Below are 12940 nucleotides of genomic sequence, written 5' to 3'. Positions count from 1 at the left end.
ATATATATATATATACTTCTGTAAACAGTTAACCACAAAACAAAAAAAATTCCATATTTTCGTACAGTTACTATGCTGACGGTGTTATGTAAACAAAGAATAGCGTGCAGCAGCTTCTCATGATAGGATTTCTTTCTTTTTCTCATGAGACTATATAGGGAAATATGCCCATCATAAATTGTTCAAAATATTGAAGTTTATAGTTTTGAGAAGGTATAGCTTTCTGCAGTCTAAGTTTTCCTTAATGCAAAAAGAAAAATAAACACAGAGGTACAGTTTTCCTTGGGTTTTGTTTGTTTTCCGGACTTTAGCTTTTGATTTGTCTCAATGAACTGGAATGAAAATGTTATTAAAAAGGTCAGTCTGTATCAATGGAAATATTAGATGTTGTCAAGTGTCTATATTATGCCGCCACAGGCAAGCTTCAAGCCAGAAGAGAATGTTGTTCTCATAACAGACTTTGTGCAAGTGTAAATCCAGCTCTCAGTCTTATGGTACAGCACTTCTCAGAAGACAAACAAACGAACAGAAAATGTCAAAATGACCTTATGCTGTACCTCTCAAGGTGCAAAAGAAAAGACATGAAGAACAATGGGAGATATATTGGTAATGAAAACTGAAATAATGTAGACAGACATATTGAGTTTGTATACAGAAAATATCATCTGTTCATCCAAAATTTTAGCTGCTTTTGACACTTTTGTATTTTTTCAAGGTTTTTTTTTAGTCTTATGTTCAAACCTTGTTTGACTTCTTCCCTCTAGTTCTAATTTTAGACATTCACTTGTTCCTGAGAGGCCTTTATCTGGTCTGTTGCCTGTTGGGTGCTGGCTTGGGGAATGCACTCAGTGCTCACACAGCTGCATTTCTCCACATAGGTGTATGAGTGATCACGGTAGGTTCCATCACTGCACGTCAGAGTCACCTTTCTTTGGCTGGCCTTGATTTCCTGACAACATGAGCATTTATGTTCCATCATGTTTGCCTCTGGAGAATATCTGATTGCAAAACCAACAAAAGAGAAAGATTCAGAAATTATGTGAGAAATACCACTGCCCCTCCCACCCATTCCTAAATATAACCAGAAGTTGCATGCTTGCATGTGGGACTATTGATCAATATTACCATTCTTACAATATTGTGGTGAAATATGTTTCTCCTCACTGTAAAAATGGATGGATCTAGCTCTTCACTAAGGCACAGAATAAGAAAATTAATTAATCCAGATCACATATTAAGCCAGTCCAAAATGAGAGAATAGTGAGAAACAAATAACCTCACTTTTACATGGGCAAAATCAAAACTTGGGTCTATTCACTATGACACTGAACAGGCTATTAAAACATTGTGAGTCTTGAGGTAATTAAGCTAGTACAACATCATGTCTGTTAAAAATACTAGTTAGCACAATGGAAACAGCTGATGACTGGGTGGATGTTGAACATATTAGAAAATCACTTGTGATTTGCTTTATGTAACTAGTGTAAAGTGACAAGTGACAAGAGACCACAATTATCTTTTATACCACTTACCGTGAGTAAGCATCACAGCTGCCTTCACAGTATGTCACCTCAACAGGTGCAGGAGATACACATCCATGATATTTGATGACAGTAGTAGTATTGTGCTTCATACAACCTGAGGTTGTCACAAACCAAGGGAAAATAGGTTAAAATATATGTGCATATAAATAGATATCTGTGTATGATAGACAGCTTGTAGTAAAAAATGGAGATGGAGGGAGCTGAAATAGGAAATTAGGTCGCAGTGTATTTCTCTCAATTGCTAAGGGCCAAATGATGACTCTTGCTGCTTGTGTTATCAATGAATGAAAAATTCCCTTTTGCTTATGCAACTTTGGTGCAGGATGCATGAATAAAGAGCAGTACTGTGGCAACTGCTCAATGCACACCCACCTCCCAGGACTGGCTTCACTTTCTTCCTTGAAGAGAATGTCTGTATGGAAGTTGGGGAATAGTCATAGTCCTCTCCCTCTCACAAAAAGGCTAACTTTTAACAGTAGGGGATGGGAAAGTTCACCATATCCATGTTTTCCAAGGCCCTAAAGTGCATGCTGGAAATGTTCTGTTCCTTTCTTTTTCCACCTGTTTCCTTTCTCACCCCAGTGTGAGGCAGTGGTCCCAAACTTGGTCTGTTCAGCTCTTCTGTCTATGCATCTACCATGCAAGATGGACTAATATACCTAATAAGACACATATTATCATTACTTTTAACAAAATGATCATTACTTACTCTTCTGTTTTGGTTGGCACTCTTTACAGCAGCCATCGTCAGATAGCTTGACGTCATCCTTGAGTGGGAAAACAGAAATAGATAACTGAGGTTTCATATCTACATACTAAAGCAGAGACTTTCCCTGCTTCCTAAGTTTCTCTGGCACCAGAAAGTTCTTTGTATTGACATGGAATATAATTTCAAGCAAGGCTAAATATTAAGGGCACATAACTACTTCAATTCAATATTAATAAGAGTTCTTTGAAAGCTGACATTGAGGGGGACTGGAACTGCTTGCTGTCATCAGAGTTCAGTAGTAAAATTTCAGAAATAAGGCTTGTAGCACATGTGGGGTATTTTGAGTGACCCAAGTCAGTACAGGTGAAGGATTATGTCAGACAGGGTAACACAATTAATGAAATAACTGACTCCCCAGATGTATGGGGCTGGTGCTAATCTACCCTGAGCCGTATTAAGTTGAATGATGTTGTGAACTGAAGTAGCTTATTTTTCTTCACCTTTGCTCTCAATAAGTGAACTCTAAAAAAGAATTTATAATCTTAAATAATTTAGGAATAAAAATCCCATTTTTTTCAATAAGATTCATTTTGATTTGCTATTCTGAAATGAAATTTGATGGGGACCAGATTCAGAGAGGGTAAAACGAGAGCTACATCCTGTGTAATGCTTCTGCTAGGTATTTTCCTTGGACACCATGATCCTTCTATCACTGGTGTTAGCCACTGCAACATTTTCAAACATGAAAACTGGTAGAAGCGTACTTACTGGATCACAGTCATCAGGGTTAAAGGGAGGACAGCTTTTCTGTAAGATGACTTGAATGAACTGGTCATCATATTTTTCACATGTGTAAGTTGTACAGTTATCACCAGGTAGGTTCCAGAATTCTCCAACCTGAAAGTAGTTAAAATTAAGGTGAATAAAAATCTTAAATAAAAATGAAACAAAAAACTCCCCAGTGTCTTATCATTGCTGCCTACTGCAGTTTGATTATTCCGAACAATTTCCTTGAATTTCAGCTGATAGTTGTCTAACATGAGAAAAGATGCAGCAAATAAATATGACAAAGACAAGGAGAGGAAAGAATGAAAAGACTAGCAGAGTTCACCAAAAGTGAACTAAAACAGGGATAGTTACTTTAAGCACGTGTGTAATGTTGTCTCCCACAGTCACTATACAAGCCGCTGCCTTGCATGTGCCGCAGCACTGTCCAGGTTTCTTTGTATACTTATAACCCTGTTTTGAAAGAAATAGAGAGGAAATGATATTGAGTCAGGACACTGACCTTAACTAGTGGATATTTGAGCTGAGTGGGGTACGAATTACTGACAGCAAAATAGCACTCACCGCTGGGCAGTATGTGTCACAGATAACAGGCTCGCACTTGACAGTAGCGTGGTGAGGGCTTGAGTAAGAGGATTCAGAGCAGGTGCATTCTTCACAGGCACCTGATGGAATGACAGCTCCAGGCTAGGGGAAGTCAGAAAAGTCATTGTTAGTAAACGCAAGTTACTTTGTGTATGTATGTCACAGACAATACAAAGCTGAACTATGTATGGGCTAGACTATCTTTAAATACAATTTTGGTTGTTTTGTTTAAGTAGAGTTTCTGTTGTTGGTAATATCCATTTTGGAATTAAATTCTGCTAATGCAGAAAGGAGAGCAGAAAATGCTTTTCCTTGTAGGGAGGGTGTTGATATGCTGACCTCAATTAAAAAATTATAATGTTTTATCTCAGGCCTTTCTGCAAAATATGGTCCATGATAGGAGTCTCAAAAACATTGCATTGTGAACCTATGTGAAGGTGTATTTTTATAGTGAGTTACTTTGTGTACTTACTGCATAGTAGGTTTCATTGACTACACAGCCATGTCCTGTAAAGAAGGAAGAAAGATAGTGTCATAGAGGTGTAAGTTTTAAGAAGCAGAAGTAGTGAAAAAACTGCTGCTTTCTTGGCCCAATATGATAACACAGATAAATTGCATCTTTCTCTTTTAAGATTTTTGTATTCATAAACTTAGAAAAATATAGCTGTGAATAATACATGAAGAAGGTACATAGTACTTACTGCATTCAAAGGTAGGACAGCATATTCCGGGCTGCATTATTGTGACTACTTCCTGTCCCTCTAAGCACTGGGGTGTGACCTCAGGGCAGAGGCTAGTGTTGCAGTCTGTTTAATGTAAGAGAATATAGAAAATAACGAACTCAGAATTTTTAAATGAAAGTAATTTTGTTTTGCATGAACTTCAGAAGTTTTCCCATGGGGCAAATACGGTGTTGTTTACACAAGGTAGTTTAATGACTAATTCAGTATATTTGCCCAGCTATTTTTAAAGTGAATAGGCTTTTCCATAACCTTTGTAAAACAAAGCATTGTCTGAGAAGAATAGAGAGGTGATTGCTGTGAAGAGATACTTCCAAAGAGAAATGTTTTGCATGAACTTCAGAAGTTTTCCCATGGGGCAAATACGGTGTTGTTTACACAAGGTAGTTTAATGACTAATTCAGTATATTTGCCCAGCTATTTTTAAAGTGAATAGGCTTTTCCATAACCTTTGTAAAACAAAGCATTGTCTGAGAAGAATAGAGAGGTGATTGCTGGAAAGAGATACTTCCAAAGAGAAATTTGTACCAATTGGGAAATCTGATGACTGTTCAGAGTTCAGAAACTTTCTTGAGCAATTTTTAAATGTTCAAGACTTTTTTTTAATTTTTTATACTGGTCTTTGAAACAGAAAATGCTTTGAATAATTTTTGAATATTGTTTCAGGTGTGGCAGCATAGGTGATTGCTGGAAAGAGATACTTCCAAAGAGAAATTTGTACCAATTGGGAAATCTGATGACTCTCAGAGGTTCAGAAACTTTCTTGAGCAATTTTTAAATGTTCAAGACTTTTTTTTAAGATTTTTTTTTTTATACTGGTCTTTGAAACAGAAAATGCTTTGAATAATTTTTGAATATTGTTTCAGGTGGTGGCAGCATTAAAGGTTTTCAGTGTTAAATTATAGGAGATTTCCGGTTACTTTTCTGTGTCTGAATATGTAAAATCTTTTAATCTTTAAATTTGTTCTCATCAGGCATCTACTAAATGCTCTGCAAGAAGGTCCTAAAAAGTGGGATGAGGGATAAAAGCATTATGAAATCAATGCAAAGTATTAAAAAAAAGAGAAATTATTGCTGTAGTTCCCCAAAATGAATATATTATATTCCCCATGATAAAGAACTAAGACAGTACTTACAGCATTCAGTCCTGGCACAGCATGGATCTTCTGGTATCTGTATCTGAACAGGCATGTAACCTGGTTCATCACAAAATACTTGCTGTGTCAGAGAACATTTGTGTTTTGTACAGTGCACTTTAAGAGTATTTTTGTCGCAGACACATTCCTGGCAATCTTTTGTCCATTTTTCTCCTGGCTATATAAAAAAGAAAAAAAAGGAAGAAAAAAATTATATATAAATTCAAACCAAAATCATTCTGTTTGTTTCTAGTTGACTTGTTCATGGATACAGTGATACCTGACTACATCAGCCTTTTCATAATGCTAATATTTTTAGATTTTATAAGAAAACCTCAAACTGAAGCTAATTAGGGGAAGATAACTGGAGGCCACTGAAGGTTCTGAGCATGTTCACACAGCTATCACTTTCTATTTATTAGTAGTGTTAGTGTGAGGGATACAAGAGGTCTAAAGGAGAAGTGATTGAGCTTTGCATGCATTTTTGAGTAAGAAATTATCATACGACCTACTCATTTGCACGTTAGGTTACAGAGAGAAATTTCTATAATTTGTATGCAGCTGAGAAACTAAGAATGCAGACTTTCAACATTATCAGCAACAGGTAAACTTTGTTATCCATCTGCCCCTTCATCCCTAGTAACTTTAGCAAGCCAAATTTGTGGAAATGAAAGAAACACATATGCCGAAGTTCCACTACTACCATCTATCTCTTTTTTCCTCTTTCTCTCTCTTTTTTTTTTCTTTTTTTTTCAGTATGTGAGGTGATGGTTATTGAAAGAATATCCCATCACTTACTGTTAAATTTCTTAGAGAGCAATGTGGTTTCTGCTCTGGCACTCATAATTATTTTTAAGACTATAGGGGAGCGAACACTTGAAAAAAACCTAAAGTCTCCCCCAACCTAAGCAAAACTTTGTTTTTGTGAAACACTAAATATCTTCTTGCTTCACTTGTCTGTGCTTGATAAAGTATGTTGATTGTGATACTCACCCATCTGGATACTCCATTTGGTTCCCTACAAGCTGGAAAGAAAAAAAAAACAAAAACCGAATGGAGTTTTACAGCACTGAAAACTGACATAAAGGAATAAATTTGTGCAGTTTCAAATAGAAATACTGTGAAGATAAAACTAACAAGAAAATGAATATGCAGACTAGTTCTTCTGAAATGTAGATTTCTACCATCTTGGTAGGTCTCATGTAAGGAAGGAAGATGGAAAAAAGGTAATATTGATTATTATTCAATTTTTAGATGGGGAGACTAAAGGAGCATAAAGAGGCTGATTTGCCCATGATCTGGCCATGTAGAAGATGGCAGTAGAACACAGGCCTCCTGAGTATCAATCCTGATCTCTATTCCCCAAACTAGCTACAGATTACTTACAGCATTCAGAGACACAGATGTTGTTGTCTCCACTTATGAGCGTCTTTCCTTCAGGACAGAAACATCCTTCAGTTACTCCATAGCCAGGAAGCTCAACAGAGCTAGAGTGGGAGGAATGTATGCATTTGAGTACAACGTTTTTGCAGTGAAGCGGGAGAGAGAGCAACATATGTAGAAGGTTGACATGTCAGATACAAGGGAGATAAAAAAAATTTACATTTTCTGAAGTGCAACAGGAAGTGCATATTCATAGAGCTGATTGATATTTATAAATCTTGAATAAATTATCCAAATTCACAAGACATTTCATTATGAAATAACTCCATTGTCTAAGGAAAGTAGATATAGGTAAAAATAGAAAAAAACAAAAATATAAGCAGTTGGTTTAGGTGGGGTTTTTTGTCTTTCCATACCTTGGGTCACAGGTAGCAGGATTAATGGGGCCACACGGCTTGTATACCATATTTGCTGGACAGTTGTATGCTGTATGGAAAAAGAAGAAAAAAGATCAAAAATTGACAGTAGATGCATTTTTGCAGCAAAAGTGACTAGAACTTTGCCTTCTTCATCTGCAGCTTCTGTGAGTAAAGACGTTGCTGTATTTTTGTAGACAGTAGTCAAGTGTTAGAGGTAAGATGTGTTTACTGAATAAAACACTAATTACTACCATTTCTCACACACATTTTTGAGTTCTGCAATACTTACAGCATGTATTGTTGGTTTTTCCTCTCCAGTCAATGCAGACACCTCTAGCAGCACACTCTGTAGCATATATCTCCAAACTGGAACACTGCATCGATTCATCAGCTATGCGACAACCATCAAAAACACAGCCTTTGAAAAATGGTTCTGGTGGTATCACGGCATGGCATTCTGCAAAAATCCTGCAGACAGAAAAGAAACCAAACCCCTTTTATGTTAACCAGTCATTATATAAAATCCAGCACTTCCCAGTTAATGGCACGTGACTCTGCTTCAGGAAGGAATGTATTACGAGAAACAAAACCCTAAGAATGGCCAATAATCTGGGAGATAGATTCAGGAAAGGAGAGGTTAGGAAATTTGAAGCTCCATTTTTTTTCTAAAGAGGCTAGTGGTCATAGTGTTTCTGTATGTGTACACAACTTTTCATCAGTCTGACGCCAGAAATGTCATGAAAAAGGCAACTGCATCAGACTGAGGAAAAAGGGATGATAAAAGTAGCCAAGAGATAGAAAAATTGCACATACAATAGCTCATAACTTATTAGACACTACAGCAAGCATGTGTAAGAGGGCCTTTATAAGTGACCCAGCTGAGAAAAAGCTTTTGTCAGAGCTCACACAAGTATAGGAAATACTGCAGGAAACAAGTCTTTGTGCTTTTGGAGCTCCACGGTTTACATAAAATGTACAAAGAATGAAGGATGCTTTTTGGCTGAGATGTTTCTGTCTGTTCTGTTAACCTGGTTGGTAACCATGTTCTTTATGGTTTGTACTGAAGGCCCACTTCAGAGTGAGCATACCCTGGAAGGTAGGGAGGGAGAAAGATAACATAAATCTGTGTGATTGCAACCCAGGGAGTATGGATTTTAGTGCTTGCTGCATCCCTGATTCATCCCTGACTTCACCTCTCCTTGCTCAGTTATCTTTGGCATGCAAGTCATTAAAGAAGAGCAGTTTCTTTTGCAAAGGCCTTTTACTGTATATATTCTGTCATTAAGCTGACATTTTCAGCTATTATCACATGCTAGGGCTATAGTTCTTACTCTTCTTGTAAGATACTGAGACAGTTTTGTCTAGGAAGAGTGAATTCGTTCAGTTTTTTCTTACTTGCTCCAGATAAGCTTGCAGAGATGAGGCGCTTCACAGTTAGGCTTTGGTGGAGGTGTGGTTACAACTGGTGGTATTGGTACTCCATGGCATGACTTGTTGTTATCAACGATCCAGTGATGAGCCATTTGGGGACAGGAAGAAATGATCTTACCACTTGGTAAGCGGCATTCATCTAATTTATTATTTGTACATGTTCCTGGAAAAGACAAGCTATGTAAGTCTCATAAGCCACATCAGAGATGCACAATACATTATTGTGCTGATATCACGTTTAGACGTGATGTGCTCATGAAATATATAAGGTGTCATGCTTCATAGGAAGTGCTTTCTTTACAGTTATCTGAACTTTAATTTAGGTTAGGGAAAAACAAACAAACCTAAAATCCCAGCCCCAAAGAAAAAAAACAGGGTGCTGAAATATTGAGCTTTTGATCCGACAGAAGTTGAAGAGCAGAACTGTTTTCATTTCCATTTTACTGCTGTTTAAAAATTTCTGTCAATCATGAGACTGTATAGCCAGAGAGGGTGAGAATAACCACGGTAGGGTGGGAAAAGTGTCCCACCTCCAATTAGTGCATCTATCTTACCACACTGTCCTTCAGTGTTGTTGCCAAATTTGCTGTATGGGAGTTTCACGGAGAAAATCAGCCCACTAAAGGTGATGGTTGCACCAATCTCTGGTATTTCAACAATCATGTTGATGCCAAGTGTGGAGAAAGAAATGCCATCTTTTTTGAAGCCTGGTTTGACAATCTTTTGGTTGAAGTACATCTGAATGCAGGGTTAAAAAAACCACAACTTCAGAATAAGCACTGCTTCTGCCTGATTGTTTTAAATTATATATTTTCTAATCTTCATAATCATGCATAACTCCATATTGTTGTGTATCACATCCAATGCCCATTGGCATCACAGTAACAGCATATATATGCATTAATATCTCAGCTTGTATTGCTATATTACTACAGTGTGATAATAATCTAAGTGGCCTCTATGTACTATGTTTGTGCAGATTGTGTGCTAATGCACAGTATTCTAAATCCAAGTATTTTCTTTTGATTATATTCATTATTTTGTTTATTGTAAACATTTTTCATATGAAAATGAGTGGTAGTTTTCTTTAACTGCAGAAATATTCCTCCCATTATTATGTGATAACTTCGCTGCAAAATCACACTGTCCCTATACTACATGTTGCTTGGCATCGGAAGAGTTGTCTGAATTCAAAATGAAGTCAAATGTCCCTGGTGCCAGTTTTATGTAGTGGTCATATTTATTCGTTAATCTAAGCTGTTCCATTTGCAGCCTGTATCTTATATGAACTAATGAAGGTGGACACATTTGCTTAATAACTTTTTGCCAGGAATTATTCTGCAACTTTCTTCTCATTGAATTGGGATAAAATAAGAGTTAAAATTGTCAGCTACTGTTTTCTTTCACAGGAAATCACTGAACTAATTGTTTCAACATGCCCTTCTGACTGTAGGTAAGGAGAACTTGGCATGGCTCTGTAGGGGGAGAGTGCATATTGAGACAAACTTTTCCTTCCACCTCTTTGTGTTCTCTAATCAACTAATAAATTTCCCAGTGTAACAGTGGGACTGACTTTTCATTTTCACTGGCTTGCCAGCACTAGTTTAGGATCATAGAGGTGAAGTGACACCCCCAGTCACCTCTTTTCTTCAGCTATACCTCTCTCCCCAGCAGGGAATTGGAGGGGGAATCATGTCATGGCTCTGTTTGGTGCCTGAAGTTCCCTATGCAGAGGAAGCAGTCCCTAGTCATCCAGCTGATAAGGGATACATACCCATCTTCACCATGAGAGAAGAATCATGCTTGTGATTTGCATTCATGTTTCTTCATAATGTCTTTGTTTACATAAGTGAATGGCACAATGTACTAGTTTTCATGAAACATGAATCAAGAACCAGTGTAAGCATTCTTTGTCCTCTCTCTCTATCAGCTGTATTAGTCTGTTTCCTAGTGTTATTAATATATACAGATACATGCACATAATATATTCATATCTGCATAGTGCTAAGCTGTTTCTGACATTTTGTTCTTAGAAACTGGTGTAACTTTTTTTTTCCTAATACCCTCTGCCCTCATCACCTCTGTGATATGATATTCTAACAGAGACTATTTCAAACGAGAATCAGTAAGGCCTATAGACCTTATTGCTTTTTTGCAAAAATAGACAAATAAAAAATGGGTATTTTACCACATTGGTCATCACACCATTCATGAGTTCACGGGTCAGCACCACTTCTGCAGATTTGTAGAAAATAATAATGGATTTAGGGCAGGAAAGTCCATCTTTTGAATCGCAGTAATAATTGTCAATGTAAACACGGAAGTTGTCATATTTAGGTAAAATCTGTTTCACCAGGACATAAGTGCAGTTTTCAAGGAAAGTATAGTAGGTTCCATCAAAAGTAATATAATGAGGATCACCCCATCCACTGCACACACCTGGTAGAAAGAAAATATTTAGAAGATTAACATGAAAATTAATGTAGAAGAAAGAATTTAGAAACTGAAGTGAATATACTACAATTTATAGAGCAACCCTAAGAAAACAAAATGCCCATATAATCCGTGCAAAGTTTTGCTTTTTTCAAAAAAGCTTATTCCTTAATCCACTGGTGCTTACATTGACATTCATATTGGTAACAGCAGCCATTTTCATCAGGTACCAGTATTGCCGGATATTTGTTCGCACAGGTAATTTCCTTTACAGGTGGGCAGCGCGTTGGAATTACTTCTACCTTGTTGTCTCCCTTACAGATGAGTTCTGTACAGTTGGATAGTTTGTATATCTGTCCAGGCTGGAAAATGAACAAAAATTGCTATCACAGGAGGTTGCAAACAGATATGAACTTTACTCATATTTTTAGTTTAATGTTATATTGTTTCCAGTAATGGTGGTATTGGAAAGGAAATTAATATGTGTTACTTCTCTTCAATTTGTGGTACTAATAATTTGTAATGTTGACCAGAGTTATTCATAATTCTGACCGTGATATGGAGGATGAAAAACTGTTTTGTTTTCCAAATATGAAGCAAAGACTAAAATTAAAATCTTCACTGATAGTACAACCTTGCTAATATTCTACACAATTAATTTTTATGCTAAAAGAAGGTGGGAAACTTAATTCCAGCTACTTCTTCTGCATGAGGAGCTCTTCTGAGGTTTGGGGGATAGGTCTTAGGTTAAGTGAACCGATGTCCTTTGTACTAGCTGTGTATACTGTACTTCACTATCAGCACAGACTATCACTATCAAAAAAAAAAAGAAAAAAAAAGAAAAAGAATGTGTACAGAAGTACAGGTAAGAGGGCAGGAGAACAGAAACTATATAACAGTAGCTTAAATTTTTCGGTTTAGTGAAGAAAAAAAATGCACAAGAAAACTTCCTATATTATTTCAGTAAGAAAGTTTGTTATTTATGAAATGCAGTGTATCAGAAAGTGTTTTACTAGCACTAAAGTAATTAGAAAAGATTATTGAACCTTGCATTCTCAGTATGAAAAAAAAATATGAAGAAGGCACATACAAATTTTATGTCATGTATATTACCCATCACTAGCAACACTTATTCTAGAAATCTGCACATATAAGATATAAGACTGCAAACTCTTCCGTTCTGGTATCAACCTAACATTGATGTTATTTCAACAATCATAAGATAGCATAGAAACTACATACCTGTAGTGGAGGGTAAGTAGCAGAAACACAACCACGAACACTGCTTCCAGAAGTGGTAGGCAGAGGAACTGTTGTTGTTACGGGAGACCACTCAGAAGAAGCAGTGGTTAGAGGAGTAGTAAAATTACAATGTACAGTGTGTTCTTCAACTGTACATGTTGGACTACAGATGGCATAAAATCTACATCCATCACTATCCATTCTGTTGTAAATCAAATCACCTAAAGAAAAAAAAGAAAATACAGTAAGATACAAAGAAAAAAAAACTTAAGTTTTTTGAAAGCAGTTCAAAAATTAAACAAGTCACTACAAAATATCCAAGTAAAATTTGTGAATATATTAAAACAAAAAACAGGAAAAATTTGATGAAAAATAAACAGAAATCATTAATTATGAGATATATAGACCAAAAAAAAAGGTAAACTAACCAGGTGAAAAAATAGCATCCCCAACTTTACAGAAACATGTTCTTGATACAGGGGTAGAAGTAGTGCTGGGGCAGCATGGTTCAGATGTGGTAGTAACGGTAGTA

General features: G+C 36.5%; 1 protein-coding gene across 1 annotated transcript in view; it reads right to left on the bottom strand.

The window, feature by feature from the left end:
• The window catches only part of LOC103906818 (mucin-5AC-like), a gene marked incomplete at its 5' end in the record, with an annotated part of 86676 nt that extends 75148 nt beyond the window's left edge, over nucleotides 1-11528 (bottom strand). The window contains 11 exon segments of the mRNA XM_019474487.1: nucleotides 2254-2311; nucleotides 3022-3150; nucleotides 3604-3726; nucleotides 6494-6525; nucleotides 6887-6987; nucleotides 7300-7369; nucleotides 7592-7770; nucleotides 8698-8896; nucleotides 9288-9471; nucleotides 10922-11172; nucleotides 11354-11528. Coding sequence (XP_019330032.1) covers nucleotides 2254-2311; nucleotides 3022-3150; nucleotides 3604-3726; nucleotides 6494-6525; nucleotides 6887-6987; nucleotides 7300-7369; nucleotides 7592-7770; nucleotides 8698-8896; nucleotides 9288-9471; nucleotides 10922-11172; nucleotides 11354-11528 — 1501 coding nt within the window.
• Nucleotides 11529-12940: the final 1412 nt, after the last annotated feature.

The sequence above is a fragment of the Aptenodytes forsteri genome, unplaced genomic scaffold (genome assembly GCF_000699145.1).
Source record: "Aptenodytes forsteri isolate BGI_AS27 unplaced genomic scaffold, ASM69914v1 Scaffold8, whole genome shotgun sequence".
Classification (NCBI taxonomy): domain Eukaryota; kingdom Metazoa; phylum Chordata; class Aves; order Sphenisciformes; family Spheniscidae; genus Aptenodytes; species Aptenodytes forsteri.
This window is presented reverse-complemented; position numbering and strand designations above follow the sequence as displayed.